The sequence below is a fragment of the Leopardus geoffroyi genome, chromosome A2, assembly GCF_018350155.1.
Source record: "Leopardus geoffroyi isolate Oge1 chromosome A2, O.geoffroyi_Oge1_pat1.0, whole genome shotgun sequence".
NCBI lineage: Eukaryota > Metazoa > Chordata > Mammalia > Carnivora > Felidae > Leopardus > Leopardus geoffroyi.
In genome coordinates this window covers 9469481-9490711 of record NC_059331.1, presented here as the reverse complement: position 1 = coordinate 9490711, position 21231 = coordinate 9469481, and the positions used below count along the sequence as shown (strand labels likewise).

Sequence of the window (21231 nt, the reverse complement as noted above, 5' to 3'; positions counted from 1 at the left end):
TAACAGGTAATATCTCTAGGGATGTTAAAATGAGTGATTTGTGGTGGAGAGAGGGGGATGTTTTAGGGGCAAAGAGTGGCCCTTATGTTGTCCCCATTTTCTCTGCTCGTTTCTGACACTCCCTGCTTCTCCCCTCTTCTTTCAAACCTTCTTCTTCCCCGCCCCCCCCACCCCCACCACTTTCCTCTCTAGCCCTTTATGACCTCCTTATATCCGGGATTCATTCCTAGAAGATCTGCCCCAACAAGTATGAGAACATCTGGCTCCTTCAATGGCTACCAGGACCCCTAAGGCCTTGCTTTTCTGGGCCTATTCCAGATTCCAGGAGTTAGCATGTGATAGTATCAGAATTGATGGCCAGGAGGGGGTGAGGAGAAGCAGTGAGAGGTGGGGAGACCTCTGACCAGGATTTAAAAAATAAAGAGCTCTGAGAAATCAATAAGAGTAGCGTCTGGCGGTGGGGAAGGCAAGCGCATACCCTGGCTCTGGCCTGTGGGCCCCGAGTGAGGATTTCCCAACACCGTTTGCCTGCTGGCTGCCCTCCGCCTGCATCTACTGGCCTGACTTAGGTTCGTAGCTTCTTGCCCTGTCTGGCCTGGTTCGGGGTTGACCCAGACAGCCACTGGAGACAGTCGAGTCTTCAGCCTAGAGAGGCCTAGGAGCCTGGTCCAGGTCATTATTTCCTTGTAACCCTTACTGTTCTCCGTCACATTGGTTGACCCCTCAGGACACTCCCCAGGGGCCAGCTCTCCTTCTGAGAGCCCTGACCTAGTTCCAACCCTCGTAATTGCATTTGGTCCCCGTGGAGTCTTACAAATGAGGACTCTTTACTTCTTGTTTTAACCTCCGCTGGTAGTCTATTTTTAATCTCCCATATTCTCCACACTAATCACTTTGCTCTGTCTGTCCTGGTTCAGGAACAGAGAGTTGGGACTCCCTGTCCTGGGCTTCTGTGTCTGTAAAGGTCCTTTAGTTATCCCCATTTGAGGAAAAGGAGACACAGAGAGGTTAAGTAACTAGCCCAGGAACACACAGCTAGTAAGTGACAAAGCCAGGATTTGAACCCAGAATCCAAACTGTGACTAATGACAGATCCCTGCCCTGGTCACCAGATGACCTGGGTTCTCAGTGCCCGCTCTGCGCCTAACTCATCGTGTGACCCCGGACAAGTCACTACCGACAGCCAGCCATCAGCGGAAAGCGTCTTCGTTTATAAAGCACGCTTTTTATTTTATTTGCCACAAAGAAAGAAAGCAGGGCTACTATCTTAAACGAGGACATGTCGATTTGAAGATACACCCCAATTTCACAGATGTCAAACTGAACAAATGCACGTGTTTTAAAATCCGTGAGGTGTGGTCGTTTCTCGGGGTCTCAGATTTCTCATCTGGAAATTGGGTTTATCGGGCCCTGAAAGTTCTTCCCGACCCTTCAGGGCTACAGACAATTCTCTCAGGTCTTGTGCATTGGCAGCAACCAGGTTGCCATGGTAACTAGGGAGCAGGTTTCCCAAAGTTGTTTCTGGTGGTTCTTGGAATGCACCAGAAGTTACAGCCAGATGTCCCTCGCTGATATTTTGGCCTGACGATCCCAGAGACCCTGGTTTCCCTCAGACACCAGGAGCTCCCTGGAGTCCAAAACACTAAGGGGAAGAAGATTCGGTCAGGAATGAGTGTGAAGGACCTTAACGGTTCAAACCACCTCTTAAAAGAATGATAAAAGAAACACCCTTGGGGCGCCTGGGTGGCGCAGTCGGTTAAGCGTCCGACTTCAGCCAGGTCACCATCTCGCGGTCCGTGAGTTCGAGCCCCGCGTCGGGCTCTGGGCTGATGGCTCAGAGCCTGGAGACTGTTTCCGATTCTGTGTCTCCCTCTCTCTCTGCCCCTCCCCCGTTCATGCTCTGTCTCTCTCTGTCCCAAAAATAAATAAACGTTGAAAAAAAAAAAAATTAAAAAAAAAAAAAAGAAAAGAAACACCCTTGACTTTCTTTCTTTTTTTAATGTTTATTTATTTTTGGGGCGGGGAGGGGCAGAGAGAGAGGACAAGAGAATCCCAAGCAGTCTCTGCACTGTCCGCACCGAGCCCAACGCCGGGCTCGAACCCACGGATCGTGAGATCGTGACCTGTGCCAAAATCGAGAGTCAGACACTTAACCAATTGAGCAACCCAGGTGCCCCAACACCCTTGGCTCTCAAACAGAATTAACTATGTGACCAAAACTGAAACTCTTGGATGTTTGGGTCCTTTGTCTTCCTTTCTGTTTTCTTCCACTCAGAAACCCTCCTTACCCCACCAAGAAAGCTCTCTCGGAAAAGGTCTTGAAATTAGCCATTTCTCTGATGGTGCAAACAAATTCCCATATGTTACCTCTCCCCAGGGCGTTTGGACTATCATGCTTTCTTACCAAAGAACAAAAGTGCTTTATCTTGTCCAAGACTTTTAGACATCAACAAGACAGGATTTTACCGGGGGGCATCAGATAGGTTTTCCAAGTTGGGAGAAGGGCCGTATCTTAGATTGGTTGCCCCTGAGTCTCCAACTAAGCCCCTGACACAAAGGTTACTAAAAGGACACCATTATGATTTCTATTTCAGTTTCTCCTTTCGAGCTCAGGCGTGTAAAAGTGGACTTATCATAACTCTTAGATTATGGCATCCTGGGCTCATTGTTATTTTGTTAGTCGGGCAGTTTGTTCGTTCGTTCGTTCATTAGTTTTAAAACGTACTGGGGCGCCTGGGTGGCTCAGTCGGTTGAGCGTCCGACTTCGGCTCAGGTCATGATCTCGCGGTCCGTGAGTTCGAGCCCCGCGTCGGGCTCTGTGCTGACAGCTCAGAGCCTGGAGCCTGTTTCGGATTCTGTGTCTCCCTCTCTCTCTGACCCTCCCCCGTTCATGCTCTGTCTCTCTGTCTCAAGAATGAATAAAACGTTAAAAAAAATTTTTTTAAATAAAAAAATAAAACTTACTAAGCACGCAGGAACCCACCAGCCAGCACAAAACCTGAGTCCTTGGCAAGGACCTGTGCCCAGCTGTTATCGTTGAACCAGAGCAAAAAAGTGCGTGGTGGAGAGCCATGGAACTTTCCCCACGCCTTTTTAAGATCGGCCAGGGGTTGGTGGGTTGGAGGGTGGGGGACAATTGTTGTTCCTCACTTTAACAGAGGAGAAACTGAGGCCCGTGGAAAGGAAGCCTTGCATAATCTTTAGCCAAGGCCACCAACGACCCTCCTCTCTCCTGCCAGGCCAGATGGATGGGGTTGTTATTAACAGGAAAGTCAGAGCCGCCTGGAACCCCCCCCCCCGCCCCGCCACGCACTCCACAAACCTAACTTCCTTTCCATTCTCCCTCCTCTCCCTTCTAGACTATGCAGAATTCATTTTCTTAGGACTCTTTATGTCCGAAATGTTTATAAAAATGTACGGGCTTGGGACGCGGCCTTACTTCCACTCTTCCTTCAACTGCTTTGACTGTGGGGTAAGTACTCTCGTTGATAGGAAATTCACCTCTCCGGCTCTGGCCAAGAACGGCTGATGCCTGGGCACATCAGAAAGGGAACGGTAGGGTCACGTCTGGACGTGAGAGACGCAGCTGAATGCAGAAGGAGTGAGAGGGCAATCCCAGATCCCGGTGAGGACGCAGAGGTTCCCAAACTTTTAGCCACTGCCAGCGGGAGGGAAACGTTCAGGCCCTCTTTCGTTTATCAAAGTTCCAAACCAAAGGACCCAATGTCGCGTGGCAGCAAAATGGAGAAATAAACTGTGGCACGGCCATATGATGGAATTCTCCACAGCAAGGAGAGGCGACCAGCCGCAGACATTGACAAAAATCAGCCCCGCAGAGCACGATTCCGCTCCGCTCACGTAAGATCAAAAGGATAAAAACTAGACAACTGTCTGTTGGTTAAGGATGATGCTTGAGAACTTTAAAGGGGCAAGGACCTCAAAAACCGTTACGCTCAGTGAAAGGAGCCAGACCCAAAAGGTCCCATACTGCATAATTCCATTTCTGTGAAAGGTCCAGAATAGACATATCCATAGAGACCGGAAGCAGGTTAGTGGTTGTGGGGAGGAGGAAGGAATGGGGAGTGACCGCTCATGGGGAGACGGGGTCTCTTGGGGGAGCGATGAAAATGTCTCAGAACTGCATAGAGGTGACGCTGACACAACGTTGTGAATGCGCGAGATGCCGCCGGGTTCTGTGCCTCAAGTGGTTACTTTGACGTTCTGTGGGTTTCACTTGGATTTCTGAAAAAACGCAAGGAAATGGTTATTGCAGTACCCAGGGGCCCCTCGAGGCTTCTGGGGGTGGAGACCCTCACCCTGCTTCCGTGTGGGGGCATCTTGGTTGGGTTCCCGTAAGGTCCGGGGCCAGGGCACGGTTTCCAGGGCCCTGGACGCGAGACCAGGTTCTCTGCTCCAGGTTATCATCGGGAGCATCTTCGAGGTCATCTGGGCCGTCATAAAACCCGGCACATCCTTTGGAATCAGCGTGTTACGAGCCCTCAGGTTATTGCGTATTTTCAAAGTCACAAAGTAAGTCTCTGGAGCTCCCCCGGCATCCCAGCAGGGATGGGGCGGGGGCGGGGACCGGGGTGGGGCCGCCTCCAGCTGGTGGGGACGGGCGGGCTCAGCTGACCGGCCTGACCGCCCCTCCCCGACCCGGGCTCTGCTGGCAGGTACTGGGCATCACTCAGGAACCTAGTCGTCTCTCTCCTCAACTCCATGAAATCCATCATCAGCCTGTTGTTCCTCCTTTTCCTGTTCATCGTGGTCTTCGCCCTTTTGGGAATGCAACTCTTCGGCGGCCAGTAAGCGCTCAGCAGACTCCCTGACTTCCGCTTCCCTGGGGTCCCGTGCGGGGACAGAAGCAGGTCTGGTGCGTCCAGAGACCCAGGCTCGCCTCCATCCCGCAGACTGCCCCCCTCGTGGCTCCGGGCGCCCAGTGTATTCACCCAGTTGGGCGGGGTCCTGGGTACCAGTCAGGGTGTCCTTCTGGGGAACAGAGATGCTGGAGATGTTGCCCTGGAGACAGGATGCTGAGCTAAGCCCTCAGAGCACCCGGGGCAGGGCCAGCGTGAAATGCCTGTGTCCTCCCCGCAGGTTTAACTTCGATGAAGGGACTCCTCCTACCAATTTCGACACTTTTCCAGCAGCAATAATGACAGTGTTTCAGGTACGGTCTTCACCTGGCCCCCGTGGGCGGATACCTCTTAGTGCCAGAGACTAAAGCAACCATTCAGCATAGGATGGGGGCTCCTCGAATCGCTCTTCCTCCGCTTTACCTTGTCCCGCTGTTTTAAAATACAGGTTTTAGAATTATTCAGGCACGGTGAGGCCAGCAGATCTCTGTGAGATCTCACCCTCAATCAACAATGGTGGGTAAATGCCATTGGAAAGGCAGTCTGTTGTACTTGGAGATCCCAAGAGAGGAAGTCCACAGCGGGCCACGCAGGGCCACGAGGGGGAGGTCAGGAGGCAGAGAAGGGGGAACATGAGCACAAGCCTTTATTGTGGTTTCTGCAGGAAGGATCCCGCGAGGCAGGGTAAGCAGATTTAGAAGTGGCTAGCTGGAATGATTTCAGCGGGGCTCTGGGCGTGGGGGCCATCTCGGGTTAGCTGATGAGAAAGATCAGGGGACTGTGGGCCCCGAGTGTAAGAGCCCGATAGAGGAGGTGGTTGGTTTGCATTTGAAAAGTGTAGGGGCGCCTGGGTGGCTCAGTCGGTTGAGTGTCCGACTTCGGCTCAGGTCACGATCTCGCGGTCCGTGGGTTCGAGTCCCACGTCGGGCTCTGGGCTGATGGCCCAGAGCCTGGAGCCTGCTTCCGATTCTGTGTCTCCCTCTCTCTCTGCTCTTCCCCCGTTCATGCTCTGTCTCTCTCTGTCTCAAAAAATAAATAAACGTTAAAAAAAAAAAAATTAAAAAAAAAAAAGAAAAGTGCACACCATGGGCGAGTTGGCCATTATCTCTAGGAATTAGCTGGCCCTGACCCCCTCCAGGGTCAACAAACCCCCGACCCCCGCCAAGTCACAGCATCAGAATACAGAAAATAAGGCATGGTTACCACACCCGTCCTCCCTGGATTAGGAGATGCCCCTGATCCCACATTGCAAGGCAGAGAGACCCTGGGTGCTCTCCCCAAACCAACTGCTGCATCTGTGTGGGCACATGCCCTGAGGTTGGGGACTGACCTGGCTGGGACCACCAGAGCCTGGTGGGTTCTGTCTCTTTGTGGGGTGGGGGAGACAGGGGATCTATGGAAAATGTGACTTCACTTTCTCCTTCCCCGGGGAGGGCGGTTTCTTTTTTTTTTTTTTTTAATTTTTTTTTTTCAACGTTTATTTATTTTTGGGACAGAGAGAGACAGAGCATGAACGGGGGAGGGGCAGAGAGAGAGGGAGACACAGAATCGGAAACAGGCTCCAGGCTCTGAGCCATCAGCCCAGAGCCCGACGCGGGGCTCGAACTCACGGACCGCGAGATGGTGACCTGGCTGAAGTCGGACGCTTAACCGACTGCGCCACCCAGGCGCCCCGAGGGCAGTTTCTAAAAGAGAACACCTGGACAGGGGGTTAGAAAGGGAAACTAGCCATGAAGATTGTTGATGGTGGGTCTTGAGCACAGGGGTTCTTGTCTAAGGGGGGGGGGGGTGTCTGTCCCCCAAGGACACTTGGAAGTTCTAGAAACGGGGTTGGTTGTCACAGCCCTGGGGGAGTTACGCTACAGGCACCCAGTGGGTAGAGGGCAGGGCTGCTGCTCGATACCCCACAGTGCCCAGGACGGCCCCTTAACAGAGAATGACCCGGTCCCCAAATGTCAGCAGGCAGGGCCGAGGCTGAGAAACCCACATTAACGGGTTGACATTTTTGGAGTCGATTCACATTTACTTTACCCTTGTGGAAATACTACAGAGGAAGGAAGTTGGATTTTTTTTTTTTTTTTTTTTTTTTTTAGTGAGCGTGTGGGTGACACACGCCTGTCCCCTCAGTCCATCCCATATGCATCAGGGAGACTTGTGTTTGCCAGCACCTGCCTCCCCGTGCCTGACACATTCTCCCGTCACTGGCACCCGCCCTGCCCCCAGGCACAGCAGGCCAGAAGGACCAGTGAATATGCGGCTTAAGCACCAGAAATTTATTTCTCGTATATCTGGAGGCTGGAGGTCCATGAGCAAGGTGCCCGCGGGGTTGGTTCCTGGTTAGGACTCTCTTCCTGGGTTACAAATGGCCACCTTCCCACCGTGTCCTCACATGGCATGGAGATGGGGAGAGACAGACCAAGTTCTCTGGTGTCTCTTCTTATAAAGGCCCCAGTTCCCATGATGAGAGGCCCATCATCATGACCTCATCTAACCCTGATTACCCCCCATCCCCAAATACCGTCACATGAGGGTTTAGATCTTAAACGGACCGGGGCACCTGGGTGGCTCAGTCGGCTAAGTGTCCGACTTCCGCTCGGGTCCTGATCTCACAGTTGGGGAGTTCGGCTCAGGTGGTGATCTCGCGGTCCGTGTGTTCGAGCCCCGCGTCGGGCTCTGTGCTGACAGCTCGGAGCCTGGAGCCCGCTTCGGATTCTGTGTCTCCCTCTCTCTCTGCCCCTCTCCTGCTCACGTTCTGTCTTTCTCTCTCTTTCGCTGTAAAAAACAAACATTAAAATATATTTTAGAGCTTCAACCTATGAATTTAGGCGGGCACAGCTCCATCGGTAGTGAATCCCCTGGTCACACGAGGCAGGACAGAGTTACGGAAGGAGCTGTGACTCCCCCAGAGGCACCTCTCCCTGGAAGCCAGGCCGAGAGCCCCTCAGGGCAGGGGTGGCCCCTCCCACGCCCCAAGAGCCACCGCAGGCAGGCGCCAGCTCCGCGGCCAAGGCGTCTCCGCGGGGCCCGTGGCTGAGAGGGGTTGGCTGTGTGTTTCTCCGTCCCCTTTCAGATCCTGACGGGCGAAGACTGGAACGAGGTCATGTATGACGGTATCAAGTCTCAGGGGGGCGTGCAGGGCGGCATGGTCTTCTCCATCTACTTCATCGTGCTGACGCTCTTCGGGAACTGTATCCTCCGCGGGGCGGGGCCGGCGGGGGCGGGGCAGGGGGAGCAGCCGGGTGGCGAGGGAGGGTCCTCGAGGCCCGGGTACCCGGGGTCCGAGTGGTGGTGCTTTCCCTGACTCCAGCGCCTGCAGACACCCTCCTGAACGTGTTCTTAGCCATCGCGGTGGATAATTTGGCCAACGCCCAGGAGCTCACCAAGGTGGAGTTGGTGGGAGAATGCTTCTCCCTCGGGCAAAGTTACCGCCTGCTTGGGGCCGATCAGCACTGTGCTGGGCGTGGGGGTGGAGACAGGGTCCGAGCTTTTGCCCTGAAGGCTGTGCCCGGGAGAAGGAGCCCCCTCTCCCTGAAACAGTCTGTCTCTGATCAAGAGGATTCCACAGCAAAGAAGGTGGGGGGGCGTAAGGCTGCGGGGCTGCCACAGGAAACAGATGGCAGGCTCCACCCGAGGGCCCATTTATAGGGAGCGGGGAGCGTCGAGGGACCTCTCCAAGCAACGGTGCAGCCCCCAGGCCAGCAGGCACTGTCACCACCCCAGACCTGAAGGGATGGGACGGGTGGGAAAACCCACACAGGGGCCTGAGGCTCACCTCGCGGCCCCAGGAGCTTGGGAGCTGGCCGGACGTCGCCCCCAAGTGACATCAGTAAAGAATTAGATGCCGCCGGTGCCGGGCATCGCTGTTGTCTCCCTTTTGCAGAAGGGGAAACTGAGGCTCAGAAAGGCAAAGTCACTGGCCCCAGATGGTATGATAATAGCAGCTACTATTCACAGTAGCACACTATGCACGTCAGGTACTCGACACGGTTCTTGCTCTGCAGTAAGTGCCCAATAAAGGGAGCAAAACTTCGTGTCAGATGCCTCTTAGAGCAGCCTTGGGCTCCCTGGAACTCGGATGCGTCTCAGCTGGGCACAGAGGAGGCAACACTGCTTTCAGGAACACAGCTCACACCCTTGGGAGAGCCCACAAGCAGGGCTGCTGGGAATGGTTGTACAGGTTGCGCACTGCACAAAGGAAGCTGGCACCTTTTCTGCAATTTCAGAGGAGGGTGTTGGGAAACAGCCCCATCACATGAAGAGAACATGTGCAGAGTCTTCCTGTGAGCCCAGGAGGGCCCGGCCTGGGGCTTCCCTCCTCTTCATGGTCCCATCTCTAGCGCTTTGAGGTGTTCAGGACACGTTCGTGGAACTGAACCGAACTGAGCGGACGTTGCCAAACCCTCCATCTGCTGGCCCTGGCAGGGGGGAGAGAGAGTTTCCCGAGCCCCGCTCTGACTGGTGGGGGGAGGGGGGGAAGAAACGGAAGGCTCTGCTGCCCCAAGCACACGGCCACGAGCCTGGTCACCATGGAGCTGGCTGGCTGGCTCCAGGGGCTGATCCAACCGTATGCTCATCCGAGTTCCAAGAGCCCGTCCTCACCAGGAGCATGGGAGAAGGGGAGAGAGAAAGGCAAGATCATCTATTTAGTAGGGACAGTCTCCTCCAGACCAACTTGTTTCCTTCATTTATCCTGCAGGTATTTCTTGGGCATTTCATGAGGCAGGTACCCCGCTAAGCCCCCGGTGTGTTGGTCTTATTGAATCTTCTCAGAAACCCCCGGAATCAAGTTCTCTGAGCCCCCCTTTTACAGACTGTGTCTTTCAAAAGCATTTCTTGAGCACCTCCTGTGAGCAGAGCCTGGTCTAAGAGCCAAGGATATGGCAGTGAACAAAAAGGCAGAAATCCCTGCCCTCGCGGGGCTGACATTCGGGAGGGAGAGACAGACACGAAATCAGTTTCTCAGGGGGTGAGAAGTGCTCAGGTGGGAGAGCCGGGGAGAATGGGAATTTTAGGTGAGGATAGCAAGGCACCCAGAGGCGACGTTAACAGCGAGCGAAGGAGCTGGGATTTGAATCCACGTGGGTCCAGAACTTGTGCTCTGACCCACGTGTACTGTTGCTTAAGCCCGAGCGTGTTTGATACTCACCCAGGAACTTGTTGAAAATGCAGATTCCACGGAGCCCAGCCCGGGGATTTTCGGGGGCGGGACCTGGGAACCTGCATCTGCAATGCCACTGAGGCAGGTGGTCCAGGGACCCAGCTCTGAGAAACGCTGGGTGAGATGCCAGAAGGAAAGAAGGCCTTTTGAGAACAGGGTGGCTGGTCGGGGCCCACCTCTGTGTGGTCACTGACAGAGCGTCCTGATATGACCGTTTCCGAGGTGGTTAAGGTTGCTTCTGGCCCCAGAGATCGCAGTGCAGGGGGAGAGGCACCCTGCCACATAGCCCGACACTTCTTACTGGTGGGTTCATCTCTGGCCATTCCTTCCTCGTTGCTTTTCCTTTGCTTTTTCTTTGTGGGCTTTTCTGTTTTACGAATGAGGCCCTGCATGAAGGCTGAAGAAGACTTTAAAGCCCCAAAACATCTTCTTCTGTGTTTGGAAAACATCTTCCACCCTCCTCCTCTCTGAACCTAACCGGCCGAGAATATAAGCTCCTCTCCCGATTCCCCTTCTGGAAGCTGTTGGCAGTGCACGGCATGGGCCAGGTTTTCTGCACATGGGGGCTAGTCAGCGTTTTTAAAAAGTCTGGGTTCGCAGAGCTTAACCCAGAAGGTAGAGTGAGAGGGAGGTCTTTGCATTCATTTCCGGCTCGTTGAGACGGGGTGCAGAAAAGTCTCCATTGTGGGAAAGCAAGGGAGTCTCTTTCCCCTTTGGTTTTCTCCTGGCTGTGTCGTAAAACAGGATTAAGAACGAGCTGGAGACTGAGCCTGCACCTAGAGGGGATAGCAGTACACTTGACCGACACGGGGCACCTGTTCCGATCTGCGGGGCTCGGCTCGGGGCGGGGCGGCGGGGGTGGGGGGTGGGGTCGACGCCCAGGCCACACCTGCTTGTAAATATTTTCCCATGTTGCCCTTTGGTGGCAGTAGGGTCAGCAGTGAGGCCCCAAGGCCTGGTTCATGTTTGGCGAACGGGGACCCCGTGTGTCTTTTAGGATGAACAAGAAGAAGAAGAGGCAGCCAACCAGAAACTGGCCCTGCAGAAAGCCAAGGAGGTGGCAGAAGTGAGTCCTCTGTCAGCCGCCAACATGTCCATAGCTGTGTAAGTGCCCCGAACTCCAGAATGCTGTCCAGGGTCCCCACGTCTACATCCTCCCAGTCAAGACTTTGGGGGCAAGGACCAGTCCCTGAGAGGGGTGAGCTTTAGGAAGAGGTGCTTCTGCTCTACCGCCCAGTTGTACTCAACAGATAGTTAATAAACGCCTCTTCCATGCCAAGTATCGTTCTAGCAACTGGGGATATGGTATTAACAGGGGGTTAAGGGGCGTAGGGGGAGCCAGGGGTGGAGAGAGTTGGGACTTTAAATAAAGTTGCCGTGGAAGACCTGGCTGAGAAGGAGATAAGACCAGAAGGAGGTGAGGGAGGAGCCAGGCAGGGGGATCTTAGGGAAGATCATACCAGGCAGCAGGAACAGTATATACAAAGGTCCTGGGGCAGGCATGTGCCTAGTGTGTTTAGGGAACATGAAGGAGGCCACTGTGACCGAAGTAGAGGGAGGGAGGGAGGAGAGTGGGAGGAAGTGAAGGCAGAGAGGTGATAAGCAGATCATGCAGGGTCACGGGTGGGCCGTGGACTTTTGATCTGAGTCAGATGGGGGGCATGGAGGGCTCTGGAGCACAGGAGGGGCAAGACCTGACTCGGGTGCTCATGGGCCCCCTCTGGCAGCTGTCAAGGGAACAGGCTGTAGGGAACAAGGGTGGGAGTCGGGGGACCAGGTTGGAGACTGCATTCACTGGTCCATACAAAAGAGATCGTGGGACTGCAGCGGGGTGGTGGCCGTGGTGATGGATATAGCTGAGTTCTAGACACACCATGAAAGGTAGAGTGGACAGAGTTCCCTGGTGAATCAGAGGTGGTGAGGTGGTGAGAGTTCAGGTATCTTGATTAAAGGGAGATTCGTTGAGCCAACCCACGGTCTGCCTGTGTTGGATGACCCAGGGACGTTGCACACCGAGGGACAGTGCCTGATGTGACGGTGGGGAGGGGGCTTTCTTTGCCATAGTGGGTGGCTGTGAAAGAAAGGCCCAGGAAAACACGTAATCAGACAAGCGAGTTTAGGTGTGCAGTCTATGGAAGGTGGTGGTCTGTATAAAACTATCAATGGGGGCACCTGGGTGGCTCAGTCGGTTGAGCGTCCGACTTCAGCTCAGGTCACGATCTCAAAGTTCTTGAGTTCGAGCCCCGTGTTGGGCTCTTTGCTGACGGCTCAGAGCCTGGAGCCTGCTTCAGATTCTGGGTCTCCCTCTCTCTCTCTGCCCCTCTCCCACTTGTGCTCTGTCTCTCTCTGTCTCTCAAAAATAAATAAATGTAAAAAAAAAAAAAAAAACAAACACAAAAAACTATCAATGCCCGCAAAAACCCTACAGAAGTCTGTATACCCCAGACTGGGCTGCAGGCTGGCCAGCACCGGCCCTGTGGGTAAATAGGCACTGCCCAAGACTCCCCAGTGCCCACCCTGGCTCCCCCTGGGACCACCCAGACCCTCCATGACCCAGAATTAAAAGATCATGTGGACGATTCCAGAATCTGCTCCAGGCCAACGTCCACTGTGATGGCTTATCCTAGAGGTTAAGATACTTTGACCATCAAGGCTACATCCCCCAGGGGGTCACGTGCTACAACTTGAGGAAGCATGGAGAGGACAGCGGGAACACCCACCTGGGCTGAGACCCTCCCCCCCCCCCCATCAGTCACACCCAGAGAGACACCTTGCTGGATGGAGACGCCCACCTGGGCCAAGGCCCTGGCTAGGCCAGGATGCCCAGCCAGCTTGAGTTTTCGGCACAGGCCCAGCCACCTGGCTGGGCTGAAATACCCTCCCCGGTGGAGAGGCCCCCCAGGCCGAGACATTCGCGGGAGGGGCCTGAGCAGGCCACGTGGCCCAGCGCTCTGACGCCCACCCCCCACCCCCACCCTTCCCTTGCAGGAAGGAGCAGCAGAAGAACCAGAAGCCCACCAAGTCGGTGTGGGAGCAGCGGACCAGCGAGATGCGGAAGCAGAACCTGCTGGCCAGCCGGGAGGCCCTGTACAATGAGATGGACCCAGACGAGCGCTGGAAGGCCTCGTACGCCCGGCATCTGCGGCCGGACATGAAGACCCACCTGGACCGGCCGCTGGTGGTCGACCCCCAGGAGAACCGCAACAACAACACCAACAAGAGCCGGGCGGCCGAGCCCACCGTGGACCAGCGCCTCGGCCAGCAGCGAGCCGAGGACTTCCTCAGGAAACAGGCCCGCTACCACGACCGGGCCCGGGACCCCAGCGGCTCGATGGGCCTGGACCCCCGCAGGCCCTGGGCCGGCAGCCAGGAGGCCGAGCTGAGCCGGGAGGGGCCTTACGGCCGCGAGTCGGACCACCACGCGCGGGAGGGCGGCCTGGAGCAGCCGGGCTTCTGGGAGGGCGAGGCCGAGCGGGTCAAGGCCGGGGACCCCCACCGGAGGCACGCCCACCGGCAGGGGGGCAGCAGGGAGAGCCGCAGCGGCTCGCCCCGCACAGGGGCCGACGGCGAGCCGCGCCGGCACCGGGCCCACCGCCGGCCGGGCGAGGAGGGCGCGGAGGACAAGGCGGAGCGGAGGTCCCGGCACCGCGAGGGCAGCCGGCCGGCCCGGGGCGGCGAGGGCGGCGAGGGCGACGGGCCCGAGGGCGGCGAGCGGAGGAGGCGGCACCGGCACGGCCCCCCGGCCTCCTACGAGGCGGACGCAGCGCGCAGGGAGGACCGAGAGCGCCGCCACCGGAGGAGGAAGTAAGTGGGTGTGACCCCTGATCTGGGTTGGTGGCAGCGGTAGTAACGACGCCGGCCGTGTGGCCCGTTCCTCTGGTGGAGCGTCTCCGTCCTCTCCACCTCTTCCCCTCCACCGTCCGCCCCGCCCCCCAGCCCTGCGCCCCGCCCCCTGCTCTGCGCCCCGCCCCCCAGCCCTCCGCCGCCCAGCCCCCACCCCCCTCGGCAGATGGATCCCAGTGTCACAGATTGGAAACCCAGGGGTGGAGCGCCTTGCCCAAGGTCACACGTGCAGTAGGTGGCGCGGCCAGAGGCTGCAGGCCCACCATTTCGCCCTGGTGCCATGTCTCTGGGAACATCTATGAGAAATTCCCCCAGCGCCCGCCCCCCCACGCCTCCCCCAGAATTCTTGGCGCTGTTCCATGTAGTTGCTGTGGGACCTGGCGCAGGTGACTTCACGTCTCTGGGCCTCCGTTTCCTCCATCTGTAAAATGGAGATGGGGGGGGTCCACTTGGGTCGTTGCTGGAATTAAGAGATCACTCATGGAAAAAACCCGGGAGAGCAGCCGACACCTTAAGCACTCGGTACATGCAGACCGTTTTTAGCTGTTAATGAGGCAGCCATCTTTTTTAGCCATCTGAAAAGCCACACTGGGCCCTCGGAATTGAAAGGAGAGCGGGGTTCAGGCTTCTGGAGGCCTGTTCCAGGCCAGAGCCCTGCCCAGTGGGAAACAGCATCCTCGTGTTCTTGGTATTTTGGAACACTCCTTCCGGTCCTGTGGTGATTCTATATATAGGAGCCCAACGATGTTGAAACAGACATCGTTCTTACATTCATTGATGTCCCGTTAGTTTTCTTTTCTATCACCACGAGGGCATCATATTGATTTTTTTAATGATGTGTTTAAGTGGCTCTGTTATATGACATAGGCACTAGGCCAGCACTTAACCAAAATTGAATGTGTGCGCGAATCCCCAGGGATCTTCTTAAGCTACAGATTCTAATTCCTTGGGTCTCAGGTGCAGCCTGAGATTCTGCCTTTCTAAGGAGCTCCCAGGGGAGACTGATGCTGGTCCAAGGACCACACTTTGAGTCGAGAAGAGTCCAGAGGGCAAAGTTAAGTGATGCCAGGCCCTGCGTGCAGAGTCCCCAGGAATGCGACAGCTGGAAATGCTGGCTGGCTCCGGGTGCTGTGGGCCGTTCAGGTGACACGAGGGAGTGGCCACCAGTGTCGAGATTTTCCCAAGTGGAGAACGCCTCTTGGTGAAGTTCCATATGCGATCGGGTCTGGCGTTCCTTCAGTGCGTCCAGTAGCTGCATTCCGGGGACATGGGGTGTGTATTTCACGCATACGGGATAACGCCGATACGTAGAACGGAGTCACGTTAAAACTAAAGACGCAGGTCATCACGAGCAGATTTTTCGGCCGTGTCAGCGACATTAAAAAGTCGTGAAGCGGGGCAGAGGGGGCACGCCTGGATGGCTCAGTCGGTCGTGTGTCCAGTTTTTTATCTCAGCTCAGGTCGTGATCTCAGGGTTGTGAGCTAGGCCTGGAACCTGCTTTAAAAAAAAAAAAAAAAAAAAAAGAAAGTCATGAAGGGTCCCCGACTCGGGGCTCGAACTCGTCACCGCCAGATCATGACCTGAGCCACCAGGCACCTGGTTTTTTTTGTTTTGTTTTGTTTTGTTTTTTTTTAATGTTGACTTATTTTTGAGGGGCAGAGACTGAGCAGGGGAGGTGCAGAGAGAGAGGGAGACAGAGAATCCCGAGCAGGATGTGGGGCTTGATCCCATGAACCGTGAGATCATGACCTGAGCCGAAACCAAGAGTGGGTCGCTCAACTGACTTGAGACGTCCGGTCAGCTGGATGGCTATTGCTGTTATCAGTGTCACTTACACCATTAGGATTTTCTCATCAGTAGATATAAAAAACATCTTTGCATCCATAGCCTTTGGAGTGACCACCCCAGCTCCTTCCTTTCACAGATGGGGAAACTGAGGCCCAGAGAGGGGAAGGGATTTTCCCCGGGCCCCGCAAGCCCATAGCAGCAGTGGGATAAGAACCCAGCTTTCCCGAATCCCACAGATGGCCCCTGCTTCCCCTCCTCTCAGAAAGTACCTCCCCATCCCCGCTGCCCCCCACCAAAGCACCCAATCTGCTACTCCCTTATTAATGGGCACATGTCCTGGCCAGGAGAGGCATTACTCGTTTGGCTTATGGAAAGGTTCTAATGCTCATGGGAGATAAAACTTCGTGAAGGTTCAGACACTTGTAGAGGAAAAAAAAATCCAAGACGAGGCATTCACGTGCTTTAACAAACAAACAAACAAAAAAAACGAAAAAAAAAAAAGAATGGCAGAGAAACCTTCATTCATTCACGAATATGATATACTAAAAAGACATTTCAGTTCTATATGGTGACAAGCCAGGGGACCTGCCTAAGGGGTCTGCCACCTGCATTTTTCCTTTTTGTCATTTCTTAGACCTTTTCCCAGACACACTCTGGGTTTTTCCTTCTCCAAAACATTGACATTATACATAGAATTGTTTCCTTTCTGTTTCTTTCTGTCGCTCCCCCAATTACACCTCCTGTCTTCTTCGTCGGCGTCCCCAGCTTTAAATGCACCCCGCCCAGCTCATCCCAGTGAAAAGTGGACGGAAGCACATTCTGTTTCATTCATTCTACATCATTCAGTAGCCTCTGCCCAGATCCCCCACGCCGGGTGGCCGAGCCCGGTGGCACCCCGGGGTGACCAAAGGGAAGGTAGCACTTTCCCTGACTCCCCATAAAACGCTGTGGGTCACAGACCTGCGCAGTTCTTCCTGCTGGACACGGCTGAGCAGGGAGGTCTTTTGCCCAGATCTGTGTCACCCCAGAATTGACATCTCGGTGCCATAGTTCCACCAGCTCCCTCCCATCACCATGAAACCCAGACCCCAGGAAGAGCAAGGAGACATCCGGGACCGCTGAGCCCCACAGTGTGTCCTGCGTGGGGAGAAGAGGGGCGCTCCATCCATTAACGCCCTGATCTTACAGCACCCCCAGTGAGCCTTAGCCAGTGGCTCCAGCACCCCCATTCCATGCCCCCAGGCTGTCCACTGCAACATTTTCTTCACCAAGTGGTGCCGTAGCTTAAAATCTGTGGGACCAGAGGCGCCTGGGTGTCTCAGTTAGTTAAGCGTCTGACTCTTGATTTTGGCTTAGGTCATGATCCCAGGGTCGTGGGGTCGAGCCCCGAGTCAGGCTCTGCGCTGAATGTGGAGTTTTGGGGATTGATTCTCTCTCCTCTCTCTCTCTCTCTCTCTCTTTCTCTGCCCCTCCCCCCCCCAAAATAAATAAATAAACTTTTTTTTTTTTTTTTTTTTGAATCTGTAGAACCAGAGTCCAGCCCAGCCCTTTCCCAGCTGGGGGACACCTGCCAAATGCCTTTGCCTCTCCGGGCCTCAGTTTCCTCACCTGTAACATGGGCCTGATGCTAGTCCCACCTCCAGCAGAGGTGGTTGTGGGGATTAGAACCTGGTGACCCAGGGAAGCAGGACCGTCCTCTGCTCCTGGGGGCCTGAGCACGCCCCGGGCAAGGTGGCCATCGCCCCTGGCGGAAGGATGCTGAAGTGATTAGCTGGCAGAGGCACGCGGTGCAGACGGGGTTATGCAACCGGCTGCCTATTCCGGGCAGATGATGCACGTCCCCAAGAGGGAAGGGGGAAGGGGCCTGACTTCAAAGTTTTCTGCCCCTTTTGAGTTCTCCTTGGAGATCGATGTGCGGTGGCCTTGCAGGCTGAGCTCGGAAGGAAGGCTCCACAGCAGACAGGGTCGACAGAGGGAGCCAAACAGGACAGAACGCCTGCAGCCCCTCCATCCAGACAAGGGGCTCCCGGCCCCGGGCGGGAGGCTGACGTCCCCACGAGGTTCACCATGGTCTCAGCTGCTGTGTTTTTTTAGCGTGACCTCTTCACACGGTGGCCGAGGGATCTAGGTTCTCTTTGAAATAGAAATTCACCCGAGCCTGCTTTGTGCTAGGGATAGCTCTCTCTTGTTAGGAAAATCTGGACATATTTTTTGAGGGGCCACCGTTCGACCCACTGCCGTCTGCCCTCTGACGCCCCCCGCCCAAACATGTGTCCATTTCACAGGCGGCATATACTCACCTCCCCATCCCAGCATCCCCAGAAGTCTAAACCTGTCTGTCACAGCACCAGCTCGGAGATCCTAAGTCTCATCCTCTAAGCCGGGTGTGGGTGAGACTCTGGGTAAGATCCATTTGGGGGCCAAATCCCTGTCCCTCTGTGGACGGGACACTGGAAGGACAGATTCTCTGCCTCCAGAACACAGTCGGGGGACAGACGTGGGGCAGACGTTCCTATTCCAAAAGAGGGGTGTTGGGAAGGATGAAGGGTCACTGGTCCCAAGCAGGTTCTAAACCCAGCGGGTTTAAAACCCGGCCCTCGGCCCGGTAACGCGTGTGTTCCTCATAGCGACTCAGGGAAGTTACCACGCCCACCTGGTGACCGTTTAGAAACAGGCTGAGTGACTCGCCGATGGTTACATGGCACATCGGCTCTAGGATCCCCACCGTAGTCCCCGAGTTACAGGCAAGGTTCTGCTGCTATATTCCTAATTTTAAAACAAGGGACCCGAGGCTCAGAGAGGTTAATCAAACCCCAGAAGGTCACACAGCGAGCAAGTGGCTTTGCCGAGACTCAAACCCAGCTCACTCTGGCCCACTCTCGTGACTGAGAAGGGAGAAACCCGGCTGGGCCTGCCCTTCCGCCTCCTAAAAACACTGGACCTTTGCAAGGTAAAATGCAGAACTAAAACGAAGAAGGGTTAGGCGGATGGACGTTTCCAGATCGGGCCTGGGCCGTGGTGCCTGCGACTGCTCCTGATCTCCCAACTGGTCAACGAACGGTGTGATGATCTAAGTGCTGTCTCTTGCTCCCTTCTGGTGTCCTGGGCAAGCGTGTGGTTGGGACAGCCTGAGAAAACCGTTTTCTATTACGACTCGGATTCTCCAGGACTCAGTTTCCGCATCTGTATAATGGGAGGCATCGTGACCCCAGCCTCCTAAGATTGTTTGAGAAGTTAATGAGCTGACGGAGCCAGGGGCTGGCTCACGCCGTTGGCCATGAGGGCGAGTGCCAAGGATGCCCCCGCATCCATCAGCGCTGGGCTAAGCCTTTGGGGAGATCTCAGACTGCTTAGAGAAGCGGGGTGTCGGGTAGGGGTTTAGCAGTATGGGCACCAGAGCCCTGTCGTCTGGGCTCCAAGCTGCCTCTGCCACCAACTGGCTGTGGCTGTGTGGCCTCGGGCCAAGGCCCTTCCTGTTTCCGAGCCTCGGTTTCCTCATCTGTAAAATGGGACTAACAATACTACCCACTTCCCACAGCAATTCTGAGAATCACAGGGGCTGCTTTGTGGAGTCTGGTACACGGTGAGCTATTATGAGGAGCAGTGGACGATACAGGAAGCAGAATCGGGGCAGCCTTTCAGGAGCCCCAGAGAGAGAAGTTCTGGATCGTAGAACCCTCTGGAGGGAGAAGTCATTGAGATTATAAACAACAGATGTCCTGGGGTTTCCAGGAAACGGACTTCACCGGGGCCGGCACACAGGGACTGGGGAAGGATGAGGCCCCTCGTCCGAAGACCGAGGGTCCAGGGGGGCGTGTGAGAGTGAACAGAGCAGACTGGGGTCCGGGTGCACTTGGCTCAGGCGGGTGGGGCTGGGGCCAGCCGAGGAGGCACCAGACAGGCCCTAGACCCCAGCCGCCCTCCCTGGGGCCACGGCTCCTGGGGGGGTGTCTGGCAAGCTAGGGGTGAGTGTGCAGATGGGGGGAGGCAGGGGTCGATGGGCGGTCTGGGCCTGTGGGATTTCTGGGCCGCAGTGCCCTCATCTGAGAAATGGGGGCATTGGTTGACCATTCGACGAGAAGCGGCCAAGCGTGTGCCGGGTGCCAGGCCCTGTTCTGACACTGGATGCACAGCTGTGAACAAGAGAGACAAAAATAAACCACTTGCCTCGCAGAGCTGATGTCCCAGAGGGCACCGAGGTGGATAATCAGCCGGGACCCTTCACATTCTGTCTCCTCCCCCCGTGCCCCCGAACGCTCAGGCTCTTTTCTTCTCGTGTCCATCTGCGTAGTGTTAATTATTTGAGTAACCGAGGCACCAGACTCCTACCCACCGCGTCTCCCTCCCTCTCCACCTCCAGCCACACCAGCCTCCTGAAACTCAACAAGCCTGTCCCCACTTCTGGACCCTTGCGCCGGCCGGGTTCCCTCTGCCTGGGATGCCCTTTGCCCGTCACACCTGTATCCCCGTGAAAAATTACCCAGTTCACTTACCAGCTGTGTGGCCTTGGGCAACAGACTTAACCTCTCTGGGCCACAATGTTCTCATCTGTAAAATGGTGCCAGTCATTACGCCTCGCGGGGCTGAGGACACAGGGGTGGTTACAAGTCAAGTGCTTAGAACGGCACCTGCGAGCTTGTGTTACTGAGGCGTTTACTGTTATTACTTTTGTTATTTTTTATGTTGTTTACTTGCCTGTATTGTACGTGAATACTGCAGGCATGTAAAGCCATGAGGCAGTTGTACCCCTAGGGGGATGGTGTGCCCGTGTCTGCTTTAGCCACTCCAGAAAACACCGCGCCTGTAGGCTGAATGCAGGCTCTGGCAGAAAGTTGGGGCGGGGTCCAGAACATGCGTTCTATTCCTCTAACTCCGTTCCGGGTCCTTTCTCGTTGGCCTGCCTTCTACAGAGAGAACCAGGGCTCCGGGGTCCCCGTGTCGGGCCCCAACCTGTCGACCACCCGGCCAATCCAGCAGGACTGGGGCCGCCAGGACCCGCCGCTGGCCGAGGACATTGACAACATGAGGAACAACAAGCTGGCCACCGCGGGGTCGGCCGGCGCCCACGACAGCCTCGGCCGCCCCGGCCTGCCCCAGAGCCCCTCCAGGACCGGAAACAGCACCGACCCCGGCCCCGTGCCAGCACCGCCCGCCGTGGCCGCGAACCCCCAGAACGCCGCCGGGCGCCGGGCGCCCAACAACCCGGGGGACCCGTCCGACCCCGGCCCCCCCAAGACCCCCGAGAACAGCCTTATCGTCACCAACCCCAGCAGCACACAGACCAACTCAGCAAAGACTGCCAGGAAACCCGACCACACCACGGTGGACATCCCCCCGGCCTGCCCGCCCCCCCTCAACCACACCGTCGTCCAAGGTGAGACCCCCGCCCCCCTCGCCTCAACACATCACCGGGCGGGGCACCCGGGGTCCCCGGAGCGGCCGCCTCGGGCCCAGTCCCCGGAGGCTTGGCTGGGGGACCCTGGACAGTTGCGCCTACCTCTCTGCCCTCGGTTTCTTCCTCTCAGAATGGGCATAGACGTGGGTCCCGCCCCCACGGGACTGCCGGGAGGGTTAATATCTGTGCA

At 56.0% G+C, this 21231-nt stretch overlaps 1 protein-coding gene across 14 annotated transcripts in view; it reads left to right on the top strand.

Moving 5' to 3' along the window:
* Positions 1-21231, top strand: part of CACNA1A (calcium voltage-gated channel subunit alpha1 A) — a 175079-nt gene that overhangs the window by 89169 nt on the left and 64679 nt on the right. For all 14 annotated transcript variants that reach the window (XM_045492170.1, XM_045492179.1, XM_045492178.1 and 11 more), the window contains 9 exons: positions 3360-3472; positions 4418-4530; positions 4674-4805; positions 5098-5170; positions 7927-8044; positions 8173-8240; positions 11012-11118; positions 13003-13818; positions 20557-21020. In XM_045492170.1, coding sequence (XP_045348126.1) covers positions 3360-3472; positions 4418-4530; positions 4674-4805; positions 5098-5170; positions 7927-8044; positions 8173-8240; positions 11012-11118; positions 13003-13818; positions 20557-21020 — 2004 coding nt within the window. The remainder of the gene's footprint in view (positions 1-3359; positions 3473-4417; positions 4531-4673; positions 4806-5097; positions 5171-7926; positions 8045-8172; positions 8241-11011; positions 11119-13002; positions 13819-20556; positions 21021-21231) is intronic.